At 42.3% G+C, this 25,235-nt stretch overlaps 1 protein-coding gene across 1 annotated transcript in view; it reads left to right on the top strand.

The window, feature by feature from the left end:
* The window catches only part of PKHD1 (PKHD1 ciliary IPT domain containing fibrocystin/polyductin), a 281,842-nt gene that overhangs the window by 112,509 nt on the left and 144,098 nt on the right, over window positions 1-25,235 (top strand). Inside the window, exons 43-49 of the mRNA XM_050971903.1 lie at window positions 4,040-4,152; window positions 4,976-5,066; window positions 6,177-6,311; window positions 10,689-10,824; window positions 12,036-12,282; window positions 21,260-21,437; window positions 22,083-22,278. Of these exons, the coding sequence (XP_050827860.1) occupies window positions 4,040-4,152; window positions 4,976-5,066; window positions 6,177-6,311; window positions 10,689-10,824; window positions 12,036-12,282; window positions 21,260-21,437; window positions 22,083-22,278 (1,096 nt within the window). The remainder of the gene's footprint in view (window positions 1-4,039; window positions 4,153-4,975; window positions 5,067-6,176; window positions 6,312-10,688; window positions 10,825-12,035; window positions 12,283-21,259; window positions 21,438-22,082; window positions 22,279-25,235) is intronic.

Raw genomic sequence — 25,235 nt, 5'->3', positions numbered from 1 at the left:
AACCAATTACTGTTTGTGAAGACCTAATCCCCCCTGGGGTTTCTGCTCCATGAGGAAAGATTAACACCTAAATTTGAAGGTGAAAAAGAGACCAAAACATCTCCTGTGTTTTTATGAAGACAGGAGCGCTGAGGAAGGAGGAGAGAACTTTCCTGCAATTCCCTCGAGGCCATATTTATCATTTTTAAGGCCATCAAATATGGTTTTAAAATACAACAACCAGGCAGAATCATGAGAATTTCAGCTCCACTAAGCACAGAGTTTTGTACTGTCATGCACTGACTTACCCTGGAGCTGTTCACTCCATTGCCAGTGGCTCAGCTTTTGAAAAGCTTTGCTGCAATTACCTCCACGGGTTCCTGGGAACTGCCTGTGCTGGGTTTTCAGCACATTTATTTATTCCCCTCTGCTCACGTGAATTTGCAGACATAAAGCTACAGCTGTGGCTGTGTACCCCAATATCAGGGGGTCCTTTCTGCTCTCCAGAGATGTGCTGCTCCAGGCAGGGTAACAGATGGTCCTCAGATGGTTGCTGATGACCTTCATCATCCTGAGGAGTGGAATATTTGAGGAATTGCAGAAGCAAAAGGAAAACTCAAAGAAGTTGCCCAGATTAAAATTGTTATTAACTGTGCTTACTGTACAACAGACCAAGCAGTGCTCAGGAAGGCAGCAAAGCACAGGGATATTAAGGGAAAAAGTCACATTTCTCCCTGGCAAAAGAACTGGTGACTTTTTCCTAGTGGAATAATAATCACTGCATTCCAGGGGTTCTGGTGCAGCACCAGCACGATGATGCTGTAGTCATAGAACCTTTTCTCTCATGAAAATTCTCAGATCAAATGACTCAAGCTTTTTAGGTATTTATAATCTTAGTTCATTGGGGAAATTTGAAGAATGTGATGGGAAAGAATCATCTTCCACCTGCCTAGTTCTCAGGCCAGAACATGCAATAGAAACTTCCCCAGCTTAAAATTTAATTTTAGGTGTTTATCAGTCTTTTTGTTTATTGGTTTTGTGTTTTTTTATTTTATTTTATTTTCAGATTTCCATCTTTTGATTACTAGTTTTAACTTATTGGCTGTTCTCTTTAAAGCAGGGACTGCAGAGAACTCTAGGTGTAACATCTTCTGTGCATGATGGGTTAAGCCTTTCTACAGTGAGACCTGCAGTAATGTTTTCATAACTAGTCAATTTACTTGGGAGCTTAAATTTGCATCGCTGGCTGAAGAGCTTAAATTTCCTTGAAATTCAGTGGTGGCCTAAATGGTGTGGAAATTGGGACAGAGCAGTCACTCAAACCTGAGTCTACAAAGACATTTGGAGACCCAATTCCCACTGGTTTCCATTTGACTTAAGCTTTTAAGTGCACTGGTGAATCAGGCTGTTAGACAAAATTTTATACTCGGACAGTATGAGTGCAAACTGATTATTACCAGATTAGCAGAATTTTTTTAAACACAGTGTGTAAGCCCAGGTTATCACTTTTTAGAGTCATGGGCAATCTTGTTAGCAGGCTGGTTTATTGCCTTTTAAATGCTATCAGCACAAGGAACTGAAGATGCTCCTCTGTGATGTTGGCTTTTTTCTCACTGAAACATCCACCCTATCTCCTTAGTTTTCTTTTTGTGTGCAGGATAAATAATTTTAAAAAGCAGGTTTTTATCTTTTTATGTTGTCTCTCTTGGGCCTGGTGATTTTGGCCTTTTTGCTGTTCCAACCTACAAACATTCAATGCCCTGAAACGCCAGAGCCAGCATGCAGTGCTCATGCATAACGACATATGGTCTGGGTTTAAGACATCCAGCAAGAACCTCCCTCTCTTTTCTTGCCTTGGTGTTGAGGACTGGGAAACAGCTCAGATGAATGGATGGGGTGGAGCTGAGCTGGTATCTCCATGTCAGAGGAGTGACTGATTGTCACACTGCTGGTAAATGCATTTGTTTCCTCATGTCACCCCATCCAGCCATTCTCCACAGCACCAAAGAGGTGAGGCTGCCTCTGTTTGGCACCGTTTTCCCACTGTTCCATCCCTGCTGAGATCTTTTCCAAACCCTTTCCTGCAAAGTGGGCCAACACCAAAGCAGGCACATTGTGAGTGCTACTCACATCCTGCCCAGCTCTGAAACTGCGGGAGTGGTGCTGGGAACGCTGTCCAGAGCTTTAATGTCAGCTTTAAGGTCAACAGTTTGAGTCCCAGCTATCTAAAAGAAATTCATGAAATATTTACACCAGCAGAGTTGTAACAGTTAAGAGACACTTAAACCGTCAGCCACTTGATTTTACTGACTTGCAGTGCATACCTCCAGGTTTTTGGCATGCTCAGGGAGGTAATTTCTCTCTGGAATTTTGGTTGCATGGACATTCGTAATATACTGACTTCCACAAAGAATTGATTTCCACACAAAATTCCCTGCTTGCCTAAAACCCCTGCCCTCCAGCCACGAGCTGGCTGAATAAATATGCAGGGTTTTTTTTTCTCCTCTTCCTTATGAATCATCTGTAGAACGCACGATTGGAGTCGCAAGTAAAATATCCTGGAAATGATGTGACTGGACTGCAGAAGTGTTTTGTTAAAGAAAAAGGGTCTGTGGCTGCACTTTCAGAAAAAGCAGCAGTTTTACCAGGGGATAGAGAAAGCAGAGCTCTGGGTCTCAGTACTTTATTCCTTGACAGATGTCAGGGATCAGGACTGCAGGGAGCACACTTGGATGGGACAGAAGAAAGTAATTGGTATATGGAGGGTTTCACCTCGAGGTCACCAGGCTCAGCTTTGATTTGGACCATCAGGGACCAAAAAGTCATTAGTATTTTAACAGTGTCCAGTAACCTATGAATGGGAGTGGTGGTGTCAGACCTGATCTTAGAGAACAAGCCCTCCTTAGAGCTGCAAGAAAGGCCATCTTAGACTCCCCTCAGAGAGCCACATACCTCTAGAGAGCAATTAATTTTGTCTAAGGACAGACCAAAACTATTGCCTTCTGCACATGCCTATGTCTTTTTTTTTTTTTTTTTCCTAAAAAGGGAGCTAAAATCTACCAGCCTGGACTTCAAATTTTCACATACCTAAGGCAGGTGAGAGGGATCATACCCAGGTGCACACATGAAGACATTGCTATATGGACACAAACGAAACCCAGCTAGGCTTGGCTGCTCTCCAAATTAAGCTGGCAAGAGCAGGTTTTTGTCCTAGAGTAGAAAACTTCAGAACACACCAAACACAACTCATATAACCTACTTGATGCAGATTCTGTGAGTAACAAACTCCTAATTTTAAGGCCACTCGGACCTTATGTCCTCTTATTTTTATTATTGCATCATTTGCAACACAAATAATAACTCAAATGCAGAATTTAGAATGCAATTTCTTTAAGAGATAATAAATGACAATAACTTATAGCACATCTTCCTGTGAGTGTTCACTTACCCTGTAAAAAATGATCTAAACCATATAATTTACCACAGGTGTAAGGAAGTTTAATTGCTCGGTCACTGACATATCCTGAAGATGTTCTTTGCTTTCTCTTGACTTTTTGGAGTCTCACTTTTTCAATGCAAATATTTCCTTTATTTTCTTATCTCGTGTTTGCTTTGGGAGATAAGAGAAATATCGAGAATGAGAAGGAAACCAATAAACTTGATTAGTTTGTGACTTACCTTTGGGATTAATTTGTGATTTACTTTTTCTTCCTGCCATTTTTATATATAGAAAGGAGTTTATAGACATAAGTTTTCAACACATTTTTTTTCTTACCTACTTGAAGATTTGTGACAACAGCATTTTTCTCCTGTTTGTCTCTATTGCTTGGCCAATACTCCTTGTCTGGTTTAAGAAGTATTTTTATAACTGGCTCAAGGTCAAAGTGAAAACAGAACAAGACAGGGGACACGGAAATGAGATTCAAGTCTCCATCAGCCAGTTTACCAGAATTTGAATAGACCACAGCTGGGATTTTAATCTGTGTGTTTCTTAAATTGATTTTAATTTCCAGAAATCTGTGCTAATATTATTTTCATAGTCACATGTTCCTCTCTACAGGGTAACACAGTGTGTGGTGCTGGGTATGGGTATTTCTTTCATCTCTCCCCTGAGGGACCATCGAGAGGGCCTCTCCTGTCCTTCAGTGAGAACACAGCTCACTCCTGCACAAGGTACTTGGGCAATTTGGTCAAGCAGATTTTCCTTCAGCGAATGGTTGTGCCATCTATAATTGCAGTGGTGGGCAGAAAAGGCCTTGCCCCTCTTTTCAGAACTTCCCCCCGCCAGTTTTGCACCTTTTCACCCTTGTCTCTTGCAAGCAGAGTTGTCTGGAGCAGGGCAGAATCAGTGTGGGAGGTGTCCCTGTCCATGGCAGGGAGGTGGAACGAGATGATGTCTAAGGTCCCTTCCAACACTCCCTGGTTCCAAGGTTCTGTGACATTTCATGCAGCATTTGTTCCTTCAGTATTCAGGAACAGCTGTTGACAAAAGTTTTAACCCGAACTTCCCTAAAACAGAAAGAATATTGGAGAATGATTATTTAAAAATGACATTGTACTGAAAATCAGTGGTTAAGGGGACCTGAATTCTGAGTTAATCTGGATATTAATCTGGATTTTAAATTTCTGAGAAGATCAAACCAAGTGCTGCATTCAGGAATGCATACATTTGGGCTGTAGTCCAAGTTACTGAATCCAAGATAAAAAAGAGTCTTATCTGTCCAGGTTCATGTCAGGCTTAACTGAAAGTGACACTGGCTGAAAACTCAGGAGCGTGGGAAGGTGTTTTGTAGTGAGACCCTCTCAGTGGCACTGCACACTCCTTTTCAGCTCTGATAGGCCTAACACTGAAAACTTTTGACTTGAAAGAAATCAGGTCTCATGCAGACAACTGTTATAGATTTAAGGTTTCAGAAATCAAAATGATGAATAGAAAAATCTGCTCACAGTACATGCAATGTAAAGGAACAGTCTCCATGGCTTTCTCTCTAAACAGGCACGGGTTGCTGGTATACCCCGAGTATTTGCCAGACAGTCGTGTTCAGTTCAACAACTTCACAGCCTGGAGCTGCCAAGGGGGAGCACAGGTAGGTTTGTCCCCACTGCCTGCTGTGATGCTCAGGATCTTTCCAAGTATCTCACCTCCACACTTGATTGTCTAAAAGCTTGATAGACTAAAAGCTCTTGTGCTTCTATGTCCATGTCCCTCACCTGGAAGCTCCTGTTTTAATGGAAGAGCCAGAAACTTGATTTGAGTGAATTCTTTTTGCTGCAGAATCAGTGCTGCTTTCACGGGCTGGGGTTCTCTGTAATCATCTAGCATCTGTCTGCCACTGCATTCATGGAATTTTAGAATGGTTTGGTTTGAAGGGACCTTAAAATCCATCTCATTCCAACCTCCCTGCCATGGGCAGGGACATCTTCCATGAGATCATGTTGCCAAAATAAAAAAATCTCCAAGTATATCTGGGCTGTTCATGAAGATTGCAACAGGTAGATATATTACCTTTATAGAACTGATGGTTTCCATGGGATTTTTTTTAATTTTTAAATTTTGCACTTTTAATTCATTATAATTTGTCTAGCTTTCTTCTCCAGCTAATATGACTCACTATTAATCAATCTGATTTTTAAAAGCCACACCCTTTATTATGCCGTATTTTTTCCCATTCTCAGAGTTTGGAGCCTGTGATCCTGTTAATTCCTTTCTGATGACCTGAACAGTTTGTATGTGTTTCTCTGCAAGGTCTCATAGCCTCACCCATCTCTACGGCTCTTCCTCTGAAGGCATCCAATTTTTCAGTGTGATTTTTCAGGCTGATGGGTTCCCTTTCTGGAAAGGCTATTTGTATGAAAAGCAGTAATAGCATGATTTGCAGGATTGTTGTTGTTTGTTTTCTCTGCATAACTTGTAATTTCTTTGTATGTGACTGACCTAGAACACACAAATCACTAAGTTTATTCTGCTTCTTTCCATGGGCTCCCTTTAGAAACAATCTTCTTTCTTTTAGGTGCCCCATTCCAGAAGTGTTCAAGGCTGGGTTGGATGGGGCTTGGAGCAGCCTGGGATAGTGGAAGGTCTCAGTGCCCATTGCAGTGGTTGGAATGAAATAGGCTTTAAGGCTCCTTCTATCCTAAACCATTATATTATTTGATGATGATATGCATTTTTATTATTTTATTTTCCTTTCATGTAGATTGTCAGTTGCAAGAACCTTGAACTCCAGCATTTCTGGATTTCTGCTTGCAAAGATTTTGGCATTGATATTGTGGAAAGCCTGGGAAACACCTCTGTGTCTGATAGTGTTTTAAATGGACACCTTGGGCAAGAGGTAAGACCTGCAAGGAATTTCAGTGTCCCTCAAGTGTCACAGCAATGTTTCAATTGGAATTTGGAGAAATAAGAAAGCCACCTGGAAAACAGACCTGCTCCATGGCTGCTTGGGAAAAGCTTGGATTTTAAACGGGTTATAAGGGAATGTCCTCAAGTTCCACCAGTAAAGGTTTAGACTGGATTTTGGGGAAGATATCTTCACTGAAAGGTTTTCAAGTGTTGGGACAGACTGCCTAGGGCAGTAGAGGAATTACTTGGAGGGTTTTAAAAGCCATGTAAATACTGGCACTTCGGGACATTGTTAAGTGTTGGCCTTGGCGGTGTTGGGTTGATGGCTGGACTCCATGGTCTTAGAGGGCTTTTCCAACCAAAACAGTTCTAAAGGTTTTGGGGGTTTTTTCTAACACCTTTTCCTTTCAGCATGGAAGTTTTTGAGATTTTTTTTTTTAAGCAAATTTGAAACAAGGACTCTATTTTTTCTATTTTCATCAGAAACTATTACAAAATTTCACACTATAAGGCATAATCCTACATATTCTTTCTAAAACAACATTCAAAAAGTGAAAGCAAAATCACCAACACAGACAGCTGAAGGATCTTAGGAAGACAGGTGCAAAATTTTTTTCCTACTCATATTTTCCTCCAGGATTGATATGGTCTCAGAAAAATCTTGGAATTTCACCAAACTAATTTTGAGAGAAATATTATTTTTTCTTTAACCAAGCTTTTCTAACACAAATTCCTATACACCTTTTGCATTTAAAACCATTTAACTATGCACAAGTGGGTTTAGTTTAGTGATTTGGGAATACTGAGAGGGAACACCAACTTTGGATTCTATCCTTGTTAACACTTTGGTTTCCTCTGCTCTCTCTCAGCATCATTGGTCCACCTGGAATACAGAGTGTTACTTTTTTTACTTGAGAATGAAAAATACTGACAAAATGTAATTTTATTTATGCAGTAAATATGTTCTTCTTCCACTATTTCTTTAGGCAGCTGGATGAAGTCCTTTGGGTGCTACCAGGTTGTTAACAAATTAATAACATGGATAACAATGGAATTTTAGTTACAACTGGCCACAGATGCTTGTTCATGATTTTGAGGTCTTTTTTTTTCCCTGCTCTGTTTTCTATTGTTGTTCATTAAATTTTTCTCTCTGACTGACAGAAAAAAGAAAAAGTATTTTAAATGAGTTTTCTTTAGAAGCTCACAGAAGGGAACCTCCCTAGCAGGTCTATTTCTAAGTAAATAGTTCAGATAAAATTCTGGCTTCACCTGTCCAGCCTTTCAGTGTCCCAGTGATTTCCCAGTGAATTTCTCTGACACCAAGGGCTGGATGTCTTTGTTTCTGCTTTGCAGGATCCATGGAAGGACTCCAGTATTGTACTTGCTGAGAGATTTAGAGGCTCGTGCCTTGTGTCTTGCAGTACCTCAGGGAGGGGATTATCTTTGATTATCTCATGATAAGAGCCTCCTTGTCATAATTTACATCTTAATGTATGTAATTCTCCCTTTAATAATGATGTCTCTTTAATATCAATTAAAACTTTATGACAGTAATTTAATGGGAACTTTGGATATTCCTATTAGCCCTTCCACTTTTGGGAAAAAAAGTGTTTTTAAAACAAGATTGTTTTTTGGAAATATCAGGGCATTGAAAAGTTGGGGCTTTGACCCATTGAAACAGTAGTGACAGGGCTAAATCCAGGACTGGCAAAAGCCAACTGAAAGCTTTTTTTTAACTTCTAAGACATTCAGAAACCCTCCTCCATGTTCTCATTAAGCAGCTCTGTCTTTGTGAGACCATTTAAGGGGAAGCATTTCTTCCTGGAAAAAGCAAGAGTTCTGAGATACACAAGGGAGGAATTATTGTCTCACAGTGGTCTTTTTGCTATTTGTTTAAATAAAATCAATTAATTTAAAAATATAGAAAATTGGGTGGAATAGAAGAACCAGCAGTGTAAAAAAAAAGCCAATAGAGACTTTCTGAGCAATTTACTACCAGAAATGAGGGGTTTCTGCTTAGCAGTGACTTGGAATAGGATGGCCCAAGGACCAGGATTATCACTCCTGATGTTTTAGCCTCAGAATAAAACAGCTGATGGAACTACTGTTTCTTACAAAAATTGAAGATAGCACCTTCTCTTTGAAGTAATAATCTACTTATTAGAGTTCATTACATTCTTTCTTTTCAATTGCATGTGTTTTCACACAGGGTGGATTTCTTGATTGATTTTTTACTATGGCTTTTGAGACATATTCTACAAGTATTCATTGGCCTCAGAAATAGTATCCCAGACTCCTGCCAGCCCCTCTTCCTCCAGGCTGCTCACTAACTCTATCTTAATTTCCAGCCTGTTTCCAAGACAGTTTGGCAGAGGGTTGTACACTTCCACTCTGCTGTGGACTACAATCACCCCAAAATCCAGTTTATTTTTGTTTTTCATCTCCCATGGCTTTTGTTCTTTCTTTCTGTCGTTTTAAATTCTAATAGACCCTGAAGTCCTCTAAAACTTTTCAGAGAGCCTGGCTTGAGTTTGTCCCCATGCCAAATCACACAAAATCCCTTTGAATTTCAGTGATCAGATTTTTCACAGAACAGAAATAAGAATGGTCATCTTTGCAGAGTAGTAAAAATTCCCACTTGCTGGACAAAAAAGGTAAAGTGAAATGGGGATGTAAAAATCCACTCACTGTGGGTTTTCGGTGGATTCTTTCTCCCTAGGGCATGTCCAATCATAACTACTATGCAACAACTCAAGCAAAAGGCAACAAGCTGCCCTTTAAAGTTTTGCTATCACCTGCTTCAAGTGGGGAATTAGATGGGTGCTGTCAGAATTTGCCAAATGTCATGGTTTAAGCCTGGCACAATACCAGTGCCCCCACGAGAACACCTACTTCCCTGGCACCTACTGTGAGATATGATCAGAGACAGAGCAAAGCAGGCTCCAACTTAAGGTTAAAAGGAAAAAAAAGCATTTATTAACCTACAACTACAAAGGAAGACACACAAAACACAATAGAACATAAGATGAAAACCTTCCAAAATTCTTCCTCCTCCCCCCACCAAATTTCCAATTTCATTGCCACCCTTCAGACAGTTGATTCTCAGTCTCTCGAGGAGAGAGAAGTCCCTCTTGCGCCACACGCCTTCCATGTCCAGTGCTCTCACCACTGCACATGGATCAGAGCTGCTTCTGGGGTTTTTCATTTTAAGGATACTTTGACCAGTTCCAAAGGGAGCACAGTCCTTCTCCTTCTGGGACACTTGTCCCCCCCAAATTTCACCCCCTGGGGCCGAGGGGTCTCTTGAACAGAGATTGTCTTCTTCTCTTCTTCGAGGTGGAGGGCACCACCACACCCTCCTCACCCGTCGTCTCTGTTCACTCCTCCACATCACTGCACTCTCTTGGCTCTGAGCCATCGCCTCCCCCTAGAACGCAGTCTCTGTGGCACAGAAACACCCGTGGTTCTGCTGTGGCTACACAAGAAAAGTCCAGCCCAAAGCCACTTCATCATCTCCTCCCACCTAGAATTTTCTCAACATCTTCTCAATCTCAACAGCTTCTCAATCTCATCAACTTCAGGAGGACTCAGCTTTTGCAAGGTTCTCATCTTCCTCAGAGGGGTTAAAAGTCCCGAGCTCTCTCTCTCTGCCGGTTTACTTCGTCAACTCCCACACTTGGCTGCCCTGCTGGGCACCCCCCCCTTCTCCTTCACGCCGGGCCACTATCACAGCCGCCACAGGCACCGGCTCTGTCTCTCTCTCCCTCGCAGGGGGGGGTGGGGGAATGGAGGATGGCTGCCCGAAGCCCTTGCAATGTTCTCCTCCACCCTTGGGCCCAGGCCTGTCCTACCTCTCTCTCTGGCCACATGGCTCCCCTCCCCCCCTGCCCAGCCAAAGGGGCCGAGCAGGGGGGGTCTACTCACTCTCAAGCGGGACTCCAAGAGGAAGTTCCCCTGGGAGATCACAGCTTTTAACCCCTGTGTTCTCAGAGGCGTATCCTGCCCTCAGTGGACAAACCAGGTGCCAATATTAAATCTGAACACTGATTGGATTGCCCACACCATCACAAAAAACTTCATTTCCTTTCAAACCACGACACCAAACAATGGCTTACAGCTGTCCTTTAAACTCCACAATTAAGGGCAGTCACACTCCTGCATTCCCAGCTGCTTCATCCTGGATGCTCCATTTGTGAAAATGTTCATGGCCAGGTTAGACAGGACTTGAAGCAACCTGGTCTTTTGGAAGATGTCCCTGCCATGGCAGGGGGTTGGATTTAGGTGACCTTTAAGGTCCTTTCCAAGCCAAACCATTCTAGGGCTCTATGATTCTCAAGGTGATGTTTCCTTCATTTCTTCATTCCAGGATAGGACCTGTATGTCTGCAGGACTAAGGACTCCCAAAAGATACCAGCTCCTCATCTCCAACACAACTTTCAGGAACTTTGATGTGAACACCTGCACAGCAATCAGGACTTGTTCTGGCTGTTACCAAGGGCAGGGTGAATCTAATTTATATTTATTTCTCAGGATTCCCAAATCCCTAGTTTCCTCTCCCATTACAAGTTCATAGTTTCCACAGATGAATATTGATAATTCTTCTGCACAAGCTGAGATTTCAGGTTCTCCCCAGTTTTTCTGGATATGGCTTCATCACTCAGTTGAAACCACATTTTGCATTTATTTTAAGACAAACATAGCCTGATTTTTGCACTGATACAGTTTTCTCACTGGAAACAGGTTTTATACACTCCCTTGTTTCTGCATCTTCATTTTGAGAGGGAAAATTGTCAAGAGTGATGATTTCTTTAAAAGCTGTGACACCCCCTCGCAGAATTTCACCAAACTGCTTACCAGCCTAAACCTGAAGTGAATTTGCCAAAGATAATGTGTAAACTAAGCATCCTCCTCAGCTTTGAAGAGGTACTCAAAGGCTCTTTGAGGAATGTTCCAACTGCACTTGACTTTTGTATTGTAATAAAATGTATTTATATATAAATGAAGACTGCCCTACAATAGCATTGAAGAAGATTTCAGGAGATGAGATCAAAGAACACAAGGAATAGTAAAATCTGGCTTAGTAAGGCTAAAACTGGAATAGGACAGTCAAACAGTAACCCATGTGTTATAGAGCACTCCTGCCAAAGCTGACTTGTCACAGTCCATGGGGCAATGATTTTCTGACATTTCTGTAAATATTAATGTGCTCATAAACTTTAGCCTGCACAAATATTCATCTTTTTTGTAGCTATCTAGGTTTCAGTAGTGAAAAAACCCTCCACACTCACTTTTCAGCCTAGGCTCTATTCTGCCAGGTGCTGCACATGTGCAAAGAGTCAAGTGCATTTATGCCATGTACTCAGCTCTAAAAAAAAGGCAGGCAGGATCTATAAGAGCCACTGTAATTTTGGCTGTGGGGCCTGTGAATAAATGTTTGAAGTCACTGAGAGATGCTGGAGGAGCAGCACCTGGATCAGGTGAATCTGAACCACAGTCACAGCAGGGTACTGGGCAGGTTTGGTCTGTCACAGCAATAGCTATTCCTACAACCATCTCCATTTATTTTCCTGGATCTCCCCATTTTTGTTGACCCATCAGACATTTTTCCAAAGGCAAGGTGGAATGAAGTTGGTCTCTTTTCCTCCAGAGACTTGTCTTCAGGCCTATTATATGAGGTGACCATTTTTTTTAATGTGCTGCTTGTCACCCATAGGTGGGTTTGCAGTGACAGCTGAACACCTGACCTTCACCAATTCCCCTTTCCAAGTGTCCTTCCCCTTTCCTCACTCTGCCATCCTTGAGGACCTTGATGGCTCCACCTCAGGACAGAAGGGAAGTCACATCGTGCCTTTCACAGATATCCTGGCAGAATCTTGCACAGCCAGTGCCAACTTCAGCCAAGCTTCTGGTGGCAGTGTCTGTGACAGTGACCTTGTTTTCCACCGTATGGATCTTCATTTGTAAGTAATGGGTCCACCTCCCAAAATACAGCGTGGGTTTTGCTTCTGTGTGCTATTCTGAGATTGCTGCTGGTCTGAGCTCAGTCCCAGGACTGCTGCCTCTCTGCTTGGTCCTAAACTAGGTCTAAAGTCTGAGCAGTGGCATCTCTTAATCTGCTGTGCTGTCTCCCATGGCCTGTCACTCCATGGCTCTCACTGTCATATTTTCTAGAAAAATCTTCTTGCCCAGGATTCTTCTCCTGGGAAGTTGAGAAGCCTCAGGAAAAAAATGAAAACAATATGATCTCATTTGCTTCTCCTGTGTTCTGCTGCTTTGGAATGTGGTTTGGAGATTGTTTATCCAACAGGTGGTTGTTTGATTGGTTTCATGTGAATTGTTTTGACTTAATGACCTATCACCATCCAGCTGTGTCAGGACTCTGGAGAGTCATGGGTTTTTCATTAGTATTTTGTTAAGCCTTCTGTCTGTATCCTTTCTCTATTCTTTAGTATAGTTTAGTATAGTATTCTTTAATGTAATATAGTAACATAAAATAACAAATTAGCCTTCTAAGAACATGGAGTCAGATTAATCATTTCCTTCCTGCCACGGGGACCCCAGAAAATTCCACACATGGCAGAAGGACAGGACCTCCTGGAGATGCTGTGTCAGATCTGGAATTCACACTGAAGTATTTGATAGCTTGGGAAATTAAAAAGAGCTCTAATAATAATCCAGTCCTGGGGTACAGCCAGGTCATTCCCATCAACTTTGGTGGCTGTACAGCTCCCAGTTCTGTCCCTGTTCACTTGTCTTCCCAAACTGGAAGCTTCCCTGCCTTTCCCCAGCTGGCAGCTAAGGGGATCCAGTGGAGGAATGCTGTCCAAGAACTGCCAACATTTCTATCACCCAGTGAGGACACTTGCAAATTTGTGACATAAGAAAAAGCGTGAAAAAGACTTTTAGAGATCTAAACATCACTCTTGCTTTTCTTCCCAGGCTCATCTTCCCTTTCCAGTCCCCTGCTCAGTATTTCACTCTCTTTTTGAAGTAAAAATTTGAACAACTATCCATTTTTTGCTGTCTCAGGTTAGAAGTACACAGGCAGAAATCCTGAAGTGCTCTGTCAGAGGGCTGTTAATTATTCATGTCTGCCTCATAATTAATGTTTTAGAAGTAGGAGGGGGACAACCCCAACCCCTTCCCAAACAGGAAAAAAACTAATCAGCTTTTCCATTGAAGGAGAAAACTGTAAGACTTTGAGTTACCTGGAGGCTTTGCATGTGATTACTGTGTCTCATAATGAAACCAAAAGTCTGCAAAAATTTAAGAGGTTGGAGTCATTCATATGTAACTAAAAGAATACTGGGTAGAAGGCAAAATAAAACTGTGCTTGCTGTCTTTCCTAAGCAGTTAACCACGAGGTCTTGGGGAAATTAATTCCCTTTCTAGTCTCTGTTTACCTTGATGAAATGGACTGCAAGATCTTCGGGCTGATGCTGTGTGGGTGGATGGAGCTTCTCTAAATGCTGCCTGTAAAGGGATTTGGGTCCTTTTGGGTACTGCCACAATGTAATTGGTAATAATTCATGACAGTTAAGATATTTAATACACCTTGTTTCTCCTGTTATCAAAAGGTGGGTAAGGAACAAGCACAAGCAGGAGTTCCTCTGCACCATTGCTGTTATCTCTGGAAGACTTAACCACACCTAAATTTTGTCTTCCCAGTAAACTGCACAAGAATTTCCCTGGAAGTGCTCAAGACTAGGTTAGACAGGGATTGGTGCAACCTGGTCTAGTAGAAGATGTCTCTCCCCATGGCAGGGGGTTGGAACTAAATGAGCTTTAAAGTCCCTTCCAATCTAAATCATTCCAGGTTTTGATGGTTATTCATATCAATGACTTCTCAATTAAGGTTTATTTCAAGCAAGTACCCTTTATTTAGCTTATTTTTAATTCCTCTGCATGATCTAGGAGTAAATTTATGTCAAAGATCCTTGGCAATCTGAGAAGAAGCAGGCTGTTAGCCTGTCCTCCTGAGGACTGTGTACTCAGCAGAGTAATCCTGGGGACTGTGAGCATCCTCTCTGTGCTGCTTCCAGATCCTCTCTCCTCAGCAGCTCCCAGCAGCCAAATCACCATCATGTGAAGTTGAAAGACTGTCAGAACCAGCCAAATGAGGGTGGTGAGTCAGGGAGGCTTTGTTCAGGCAGATAGAGCTCCAAAAGGAACCTGGGAGAGGACCAGGATGAGGAATAAAAGAAGCTGGAGGGGATGAAGAGTAAAACTCAATGAAATATCTACACCATGACCAGAGAATGAGGGGGTGGGAGAAGGAGAATGGGTGAATTTTATCCAGATGTGTTTGGGGAGTGTTTGCAATAAAAAAGGAATAGTTTAGGATTAATACAGCAAAACATGACTTGGAGCAATTGGCAGAGGTTGAGTAAAGCAAATAAAGATAGGTGAGTGACAGGAAAAAAAATCCTAACAAGTTCCTCTTGGATTCATCTCACCTCAATGAAAAGACAAAAGCCCTGTTGCTTGTCTATCTTTAGTTTCTGACAAGAAAAGGGTTAAAAATATCTCTGGAAAAAATCTTTCTATTGTGCTCTCCCAGGTCAGGAATATGAGATCTGTCAGGTCTGCAACATGAATTTTTTGTGCTCCTCAAAAAAAAAAGCATGAGAGGCTTGAGATGGTGGGTTCTTTCACTTATCCTGAATTTCAGGAATGGGATTCCAGCTCCAAAAATCTTGAAGGTTGAGACAAAAATTGATTTTAAGAGGGGAGACCTAGTATGGCAACCTCTATCTGAGAAACCTCAGGATCATTCCCTGACCCTGAGAGCAACTGGCAAGGATTGGACATGGCCGTATTTTAACCATCTCAGTCTCCAAAACATCAGGGATGTTGCATCAGTGCTAACCTTTCGGGGAGATCCCCTGCCTGGGAGCTGTCAGGGATAGGGCTGTTTAGTGCCAGCTAAAAGAATGTCTGCAACAATTTCAATTATTTATGATGCAATGGGGGCAATTGACTGTTTGTGCTGCTTTATTTACCAGGATGCATGTGTTGTATTGAGACTTTTACCCAAAATCAACTACATATTTGGGAGAAAAAGAGTGTTTTATTAGAGAAAAACTATGGAAGCTCTATTCTGAAAAGGAGAACTACTGTCTTGAACATTTTGTGACTCTCTGTCCTGAACTACTTCACTCAACAACTTCCAGGGAAGTGGGGATCCATTTCCAAGCTGGCACTGCTGTAACAAAACCCTTCTTCACAAAGTCCAGTTGAAAGTTAAACTAATGTGTCACGTAAGCACACTTTAAAGAGGGGTTTTATGTCTTTTAAAAATGTAATTGGAGCTTATAAAAGTCTTTATAAATTCATATGTGAGAAAGTTATTGAGTAGTCTGAAGCACAGCTTATGCTATGGCACAGCACAGCATGGCTGCAGGCTAGAAACGGCTGCTCCAAATGCCACCGCTACCCATATTATCATGAAACTATGAATCTCTATTAATATTAAAACAAATTTTCATTAAAAAATTGTCATAACATGATTAAGTGACTTTCAAAGTTTCTTCACATTATGCATAATTTTTACAAGAGGAGAGCATTAGAATAATCTGCAGCCTGGCAGCACCTTGCGGCGAAGGGCACTCCAAACACTCGGTGGCTGTGCCTGCCAAAAGGGAGTTTTCCTCTTGGTCCCCCTAATTTGCTTTTCTTTTCTCACTGGGGCAGCCTTGGACTTGCTCAGCACCAGCCTTGTGGTTCAAGCCTTTTATTGTATCCCTCTTCTGCTGCAGAGCAAAAGATTAACTTTTTAGGTTTCATTCCTAAATCAGCTCTAACATCCTCTCTGTGTGGTGCATTTCTGCTGCAAACCCAGCCACTGCTGATGGGTTGGTGTCCCCCTGCCTCTGTGTCTTTGAATCGTGAAGAGAGTTCAGATGGTTACTCTAGTTTTGTTTTCCTGTGATATTTACTCTCTGTGGTGCCTCACCTGAGCATCCCCCTGCTGTGAAACACCCTGACAACCACGATTCTTCTCTCAATGTCCTCAGTCACTCTCTGGTCGTGTGTCCCTCCATACAGGGGGCAGCTTACATGGTCACTTTTCTCCATAACCCATCCTCTGAGGGCACCTGTGATGTTACATGGAAGGCAAATATTAAAGTATTGACTGTTCAGTTACCAACTGCTCAGTTCAGCTTTAGAGATTGGGTTCTAACTCTGCTGCATTTCTGGCATTTCTGACATCCCACCAAGAGAAATTTGTTTCCCAGTGGAGGACACCTTTCCTGCAGTCAGGGGTAAGGGCAGCAAAGCCAGATCCTGCACAGCGTTATGAGTATGCAGGACAAGATATTTCTTCAAGCCTTCTCCCTCAGCTTGACCATCATCTGAGGTCTTTCTAAGTGCAGGGAGATAAATTTAACATTGAGGCAACATTTGGTGGCCCTAAGCTTTCTTTCCTGGCAAGGAGAAATCTGGCAAGTCTGTTGGATGCTTCTTATGGCCTGGATAGATCAGAGCCAGGTGCATCAGCTGGGACTCCCTGTAATAACCAACATATTGATCCTAAATCACAGAATGGTTTGGGTTACAAGGGACCTTAAAGATAATTTCATTCCACCCCCTGCTATGGGCAGGGGCACCTTCCACTACCCCAGGTTGTTCCAAGCCCCATCCAACCTGGCATTGAACACTTCCAGGTATTTTTCAGAGCTCTACCTGATGTGGAAGAAGCAGAGTGAACAAGCTGTCCTCTCTGGTGTTTCCTGTGCTCACACGGCAGACATTTGAACTGTTTGTTTTCCAACCACTTTCCAGCTCAGGATTTCTGTCTGATTTTCATTTTTCTGAAACTATCAGCTTCTAAACTGTAGGATCTGAGGAAATCTTTTAAGAACACTGGGGATTTTGGAAGGCAGGGGAAGCAAACTGAAATTCTACTCTGAAGAAATCCATCTTGTCAGTCACAACCCTTTCTATTCCTGAGAAACCATCTCAATTCTTCTTTTAGTTAAAATTCAGCCCATGGTGGTGACTCAAGATCAGGGTCAAAGATCTGGTTATTTCCTAAAAGACTTGTGCATGAAAAAAAAATCACTGCTACTAAGGATTCATAATAAAAGACAGATTTGAATAATGAGCTTGGTATCTCAACAAAGATACACGCATTTACTGAAAACAGCTGAAAATTCTTAGTTCTTGGCAATTAAAATAAAGTGAACTGGTTTGGGGCCCAAGATTAAACCTGTAAAGTGTTTGATATGGTTATAATTCTGAATTAGCCTCCCTTTAGCCAACAATAAACATGGACTCTTGGTATAAACATTTGGTGTCCCATTTGAAGTTCAATGCTAAATTGTTTCCTGTTTTTGAAGAGGGATAATCATAATGGATTATTACACAAACAGAAAGCATTTAGAGCTAAACAGAGTGCCTGCCTTCAGACACACAGATATGGACCCTTAGGATAAATAAGTTAATGGTAAACATAAACAGGAGAGTTAATATTTGTTCTACTCCATGTCGTTGATTGGCTTAACAAATCCTTTGTGGCCCATATCTGTCGAGCAGTTCTGCACGAGAACATTTGAGCTAAATTATATAACAGTTTACACAGTCACAATTGGTGAATTGTGGCTCAGACTGTAAAGCCCTATCCTGTAATCCTGCCATATTTCTAAAGCAAATTGCTCCTTAATTGAAACCTGCTTCGATATAAAAAATACAGCCTTCACAATGAGTCATCCTTTTTTTCCCCCTTACAGTTTGCAAAGGCTTCCAGCAGTTTAAAGGGAGGGTTAATTTTGCATTAAGACCATTGCCTCCTAGTTTCTTTCAAATAAAGCCAGGAGAAGTTCAGGGGAAGGCTCTCCTCTGATAATGAAGCTCTCCACGTTAATGATGCGTGCAGGCTCCCTCGGATCCTCTGAATTAGAAATACTCCAGAGTGTGCCAGTGCTCTTCTACTTCATTAGCATTAAAGAGAGGTAGATTAGTGGCTATTTAGGGCACAGTGAAATCACTGGCTATTTAGGGCAACTGGAAATGGTGCTAATTGTGGCTGGTAATTCCATTAGTAGGGTACTTCCATTTTGGTGCCTTTTTGGCATGGGGGTGAAAAAACAACACTGTCATGCTTTCAAGGGGGTGTATCTCAGGCTTATTGTGCCCTTGCACCAGTTAACTTGTGCACTGAGCTGAGAAGTTTTCTAGGTTCCCCAAATTTTTGGTTTGGTTGTGGGCAGCCTGTCAGGAGTTGGAAGTGAATTTTTGGGCTGCAACATCTCAAGCAACTCATGTAAAATACAAGGACACAACATTCCAGGTCAAGAAAACCCTAGAGATTCCAGGCCATAAGGTTTCTCCTGCTCCTTTTCCCTCCTGGGTCATGAACAGACTTTCAGCTGGATATGAGCCAGGTGTGCCCAGGTGGGGAAGAGGCCAATGTCACCTGGGCTGTCCTAGCACCAGTGTGTCCAGCAGGACCAGGGCAGTGCCCATCCCCTGTGCTGGCACTGCTGGGGCACCTCCAGTGCTGGGGACAGCTCTGGGACCCTCCTGAAAAGAGGGACATTGAGGGGCTGGAGAGTGTCCAGGGAAGGGAACAGAGCTGGGGAAGGGGCTGGAGCACCAGGAGCAGCTGAGGGAGCTGGGAAAGGGGCTCAGCCTGGAGAAAAGGAGGCTCAGGGGGGACCTTGTGGCTCTGCACAACTCCCTGACAGGACGGGGCAGCTGGTGGGGAGCCTATGGGGGTATGGTCAAGCTTTGCTCCTAGAGAACAAGGCACAGGACAAGAGTACCTGGCCCTAAGGTGCATCAGGAGAGATTTAGATTGAATATTAAAATAATTTCCTCATGAAAAAGGAGGCCAGGCATTGAAATGGGCTTTGTGGGGCAGAAATGCTCATAACTCTTTAAAAATAGAGATAAGTCACCATGCCTTGAGGGATTTCAAACACATGTAAATGTGTCATTTTGGGACATGGTTTAGAGGTGGCCTTGGCAGTGTTGGGTAAATGGTTGGACTCAATGATCTCAGAGGTCTTTTCAAACTTTAATAATTTTATGATTCAAGTTCACTATGGAAGTTCAGTATGCAGTTTAAGAGATTTATTTGGGGTCTTCTAAACATTTGTCTCCAACATAAATGGATTCACAGTTAATTTGTGAATTCACATTCCCATTCACTAGCTATTGGACTTACATGGCTGGTGTGGCATTGCAACCAAACTTTCTAACAGGTCAGACTTGTATCCCAGCAGGATTGTCTCTTCCAAGCTTTCTACTCTGTCTTTATTTCTCTTGGAAGCACTGGGGAGAGTCCCCCAGTAAAAGTGATTCAAGCTGTTCTCTTCAGAAACCTCCAGCGATGAAAATTAAAATAAATAAAGAGTAAAACCATGTGAATTTGTGTTGCAGAGAGGATGGGTCTGAGTCTCTGTCACTTGCTGTGACATTGGGCATCTTTTCAACTCCATAAGGCTCCTTCTGATGTGCAGGAGTTTTGCATTGTGTGTGGTGTTGTTCTGCTGTTAGAATACCTGTGCAGGTGCTGATAGCTGTGGCAATAATGTGCTTGTTGTCATTTACTTGCTTAATTAGCAGCCTAATATCCTGGTCCAGTTAATGCCCATAACAGGAGGTTTATTAGTGGTACAAAAGCTGTTTAAGCCTTATAAACTCCTTCCAGTTTCATTGGTCTGCCAATATCTTCTGGTTGAGTGATTCTTTGCTGATTCACACTTTGCTTTGCCACTGCTGTTTCTCTGCTGAATGTTTCTGGGTAACCAGAAAGTGATTTGACAAAGTGACAGACACTGGAATAAAAACAACAAAAAAAGGGGGAAAAAAATCACTGAACTGATTTTAAAAGAGAAAAGAAAAATGCATCTGGGATGACTGCTCTGGTGATTTTGCATCATCTCCAAAGTACTTGGGGGAAAAAAAAAGTAACAAACCAACCAAAAATTGCAAATACAGGCAAATTGCAGGATGGCATAAGTTTTAGCACTGTCTTGGGTTGGTAAGCCATATCCAGTCTGAGAGGCTAGATAATATGCTGAGATGTGTAGTTGCAAGGTAACACTTGAAACATTGAGAAAAAATTATTCAAGGGATGCTTAAAAGAGGGGATTTTTTTAAGCTTATTGTCAGCTCAAATGCCAGAACTGAGAGGAGTCTACTGCAACCTTAAATCGAAAGGGTTTATGACCCCTCATGATATCGGTGCTAATGTTGATCTCTTCAGTAAGAGTTTTTTCTCCTGAGTAGACTGGTCAGAAATTAGGAGTGACAAGTTCTAGGGAAAAAGGGGGTTGAGTTGTCATTTGGATGCTCATAAGAGCTGCTGTACTAAAAGTTCACCCATTTTGTGAAGGATTTAATCAGTCCCCAGCAGCGCCAGCTTTGACTGCAGGCAGAGGCCAGCTCTTTGAATTACACAGGAATTTTTTTTGAAACTTTTGATCACTCAGATGGGAGTGAATAATCACAGAATCACAGAATGGTTTGGGTTGGAAGGGACCCTAAATATCACCTCATTCCAACCCCTGCCATGGGAAGGGACACCTTCCACCAAAACCAGGTTACTCCAAACCCCACCCAGCCTGGGCTGAGGCTAATAAGAAGGCTCCACTAAATTTCATGAAGATTCTAAAAGTGGAACCTGAAGCCCATGAGTCTGGCAGAGGGAAAATACTCTGGCAATGTAGAAGTTGGTATCCTGGCTGTTACATTTGCTCTGCTCCCTTCCTCTTCCTTTACTCCTACATGCTGTGTCTCTCTTTTTCTCTTTTTACAGTACTTGGGGCAAAATATTGTTTCTTATGGCATTTATAAAGAATTATAAAAATGGAGAGAGGGAGATCCAGCACAATGCTGTAATTCAAACAAAAATAGAACTTACAGGTTGCAAAATAACAGAATTCCATGTAAAAATGTAATCACTTTTTTTTTTTTCTTTTCCTGCAGAAAAGAGGCTCCTGACATTCCCTATAATTTAACTGTGACTGACAGTAGGAATAAGTCAAACACAGTCAATTATGTCCCTGATACTTTATCAAACCTGTATGGCTGGATGGTTCTTCTGTTGGATAAAGAGACTTACACGTTGACATTTGACAACCCTTTGGTCAGCAAACAGCTCCAGGTAACACAGGAAGGTTTTATAATTTCAAAATTATATCTGGAAGAGATAATAGTGCTTTCATCTCTTTGGATGAACAGAGAGAAATAAAATAGAGTTAAGTGCACTGAGAAAGTCTCTCTGTATTTATAGGGTTAGATAAGATGACTGATAAGCTCTCTTTTATCTCTTAGATAAGATCACAGTAGTCACCTGCAGCAGGAAGGTCATGGAATCATGGAATGGTTTGGGTTGGAAAGGACCTTAAAGCTCATCCAGTTCCAACCTCTGCCATAGGCAGGGACACCTTCCACTAGACAAGGTTGCCCCAAGCCCCATCCCACCTGGCCATGGACACTTGATGATTCTGGGTATCTTAGATGAAAATTCAGAGTGGTGCTTAGGAGCCAACAGGATTTTTTTACTGCCTTAGTACGTGTTGAAGCACAGTTTTCAGAAGACACTGATTCTCCTCACCTTTCAAAGGTGATGAAGGGAGTTGATTTTTTATGCATTTACCATCACCTCCTGCTTAGTTTTACATTCCTTTTCCTGTTTTCAACACATGCTGCCTGTGAGGAGCACCAACCTCCTTACCCCTTTATGCTGCACTCCATGGATCTCTAATCACAGACTCAGACATGTTTCTTTTGGTTCCCTTTTCTCCAGTATTCAGTGACATTTAGCAACTTCAAGGCTGGGAATTACCTGCTGGTGGAACACAGGGATCTTCCTGCCCATCTTGAGGCTGTGGTGTCCTGTGGGACAAGGAGGGGACAGCCAGTCCAGCTGGTACCTTCCTACGGCCACCACAGGAGCTGTGATTGGCATCTCGACAGCAGGCTGGGGAAGTTCACCTACCTGGGTAAGTGCAGTGTGGGGGTCACAATCTACATTTGTGATCAGGAATGGTGATAGAGCTGATGTCTTGTTAATTTAAACCCCAAATCTACTCAAGGCCAGCTTTCAATAGCCTTTCAATAAGTGAGAGGTTCTTCAAAATGCTGATCAAATAGGTAAGTGCACATCAGGTCCATCCCTAACTGGTCTATCTAATGCCTGGCCTAGCAACAAAAGGAATGTGCCATAAATAGAGGGTGATGTGACACCAGTTGTATTTGAGTGGCTTTCTTTTGAGTGGTAAAGGCATTAAATTCCACTAATGACCTCTGCTGTCAGCTGCTCCTATATCAGAGGTTTCATTATTAAAACATGGTCATCTTGCTAGGCTGAGCCCACTGAAGGCAGTAAGATTACTGGGAGAGAATCTTTTCTACGGCTGGAAACTTCCAAAGACATCTTAAACCTTTGCCTGCGTGACTTTGTACATGAGATCATGGAGTGTGTAGGAATTATTTTTTTTTAAGAAATGGACATTTTCAATAATTCCCATTCTCAAGTAAATAATTGTATAAATATCTAAGCTCTATATGTCAAAGGAAAGGTAATGATTGTTGCCTTTATTAATAGCAGCAGAGCTAGAAATCACAAATATATTTTGGTGTCTTTGAGAAGATTAACCTCGCCTTCGTGATTCATACCAGGAAAGTAAAGATGATGATTTTCATTTTAACAGATTTTTTTTCTTCTGTTCCATTAATTGTAATGAATTTCCCTTGATTTTGCACTACTGAGAGCACAAGCGTGCAAATGGCTTTCTCATGTAGGATCCCTTTAGAACTATCATTGTGACAGTGGAGAGGAAAACAAGCCTGGGATGAGGGCAGGCGATCCTCTGAGCTTGGTCTGGCAACAGTGAAAATCAACCAGTGTGGAAAATCACATTTGTGGAGAACTGAGGAAACCCAAACCTTAAGCTCAGTTTAAGGATTACACTTTCTGTGTTCACCTCTGGTCCTTCAGCAACTGCCACAGCATAGATTGTGTTTAATATTTTAGCTCTAAAAATGGGCTGGATGTACCCAGGCTTCAAGTTATAAAAGATCCCTGTTCTTGCTAAATCTCAAACTGTACTGGATCACTGGTCACCAGCTGGTCTAGGCCAAAGCTGTGCCAGGACTTTGGCCAGCAGTATAACCATGTAAATTATTGGGGTCTGGTCTGTGTCCTGGCCCTATTCAGATACAGTTCAAGTGTAAATTGGCTACTGTAAATTTAGCTGTTTTGTCTAAGCATTACCAGAGATCAAGTCAAGTATTTACTGAAAGAAGAAAAAAAAGTTTTATTATTTCTGTTTACTAACAGGGTAAATTTGTTCCTTCAAATGTAAAAGGTGACTGCATTTCAGTTTGCATATCCTGATTTACACTGTCAGAACAGCATGGGAAAGCTCAGAGGATGGCATCTGTAGCTTGGCCTCTGCTGAAAATAGAGGAGATGAGTCTTGGGAAGATTGGGACAAAAGTGGTCTGGCTGGCATATGTCACTCTTGCATCACAGATACTTTCTTGTCCTTCTCTTGCCTTACTTTCATCTTGATTTTTATTACACAAAGAGCTTGTTGTGGTTCCTCATTTTAATAGAGACAGAAACAGTAATCCAAAATACATGAGGGAAAATTTATGAAAACACCTAACATGTATAATTCATGCTGTGAACATTTTCTGGGAGGACTTTTACAGGAGTGAGATCAATAATTCAGTGTCGGGTACCTAATATCTACGCTGTGGGTGTAGGGTAAAAGTTTGAAACAAAGCAGATTCCTGGCTCTGGTGTGGGATTTCTCTCCTTCTCCTTAGGGTCCTTAGAAGATGCTTGACTGTCTTTTCAGGGAAATATGCTCCAGCTCTGTGAGAAGCTATTAGAAACCTCATGAGGCAAGATTCATGCTCCATAGGAGGTCAGAGAAAGCTGCCACAATGGTCCCTTCTGGCCTTAAAACCCCACCAGTCCACCCACCCACCCAGAGAGCACAAGGCTAGAAGGTCTGGCCTTCCTGCCATCTTCCTGCCTAAATCTGCAAGTTGGCTCTTTTAGAATTTTTTTTTTTAAATATTTTATTTACATTTAACTATATGAAATAATTAGCCAACTAATTAATCCCGTTTACAAGCTTTGTCGGATTCTTCAGCTGTCAGTCATGCCCGAGCCCGGGGCCGGCGTTGAGCCTCAGCTTCCTCCTTCATCAGACTTGGTCTCCATGGCTACAGGCTGCATCTGCTGACACCCCACTCTCTATTTACTGCTTAATTAAGAATTTCACGCTCAGCCCTTATCTACTGCTAAGAACAAGAACACACTGTTAAGAGACTCCAAATTTAGGCTGCTGCACAAGGAAAGCCTTTCTTGTTGTCCTGACTGCGTGGAGCCTCTTTAACTACCCTCTTGGCAACTGCGCTGCCACCCTTCAATCAAAAATCATTAAATGGGGCAGAGATAATGAGCATGTAGCATATCAAAAGGAGGATGTTTGCTCGGGCTAAGGAGGAAAAGCTGTAAGGGCCTATAAGCAGCCGCCACTTCAAAGGGAAAAGGGGCTGATAAAGAGTCATTTGTTCCTGTTTGACTTATGTAAAAGGTCTGGTATGTCGCAGCCCCGTCTAGCAGACGCGGGTCCCTCCTCTGCAGGCTCGTGTGTCAGCGCTCGGGCAGCTGGGCGCAAACAGCATCAGCCCGAGCATAAAATCACTTGACTCCACGGCCACAATGGGCACTTGTAGGGGGTGGCAGAGGGACAATGGCGAGACAATTATTGCAGCTGCTCGGGAGGGCCATAATTCTTCCTGCCCAAAGTCGGCGGCTCTGGCGGGGCGGAGGGGAGAGCTCCGGCCTATTAGTCATCCTCCAACTTTTGGAAGGGCTTCGGTGGGGTTTCGACAGCTGCTGGTGTACCACCTCTTTGCAATAATTGTACATTCTGGC

This window comes from Serinus canaria, chromosome 3, assembly GCF_022539315.1.
Source record: "Serinus canaria isolate serCan28SL12 chromosome 3, serCan2020, whole genome shotgun sequence".
Taxonomy (NCBI): Eukaryota; Metazoa; Chordata; class Aves; order Passeriformes; family Fringillidae; genus Serinus; species Serinus canaria.
This window is presented reverse-complemented; position numbering and strand designations above follow the sequence as displayed.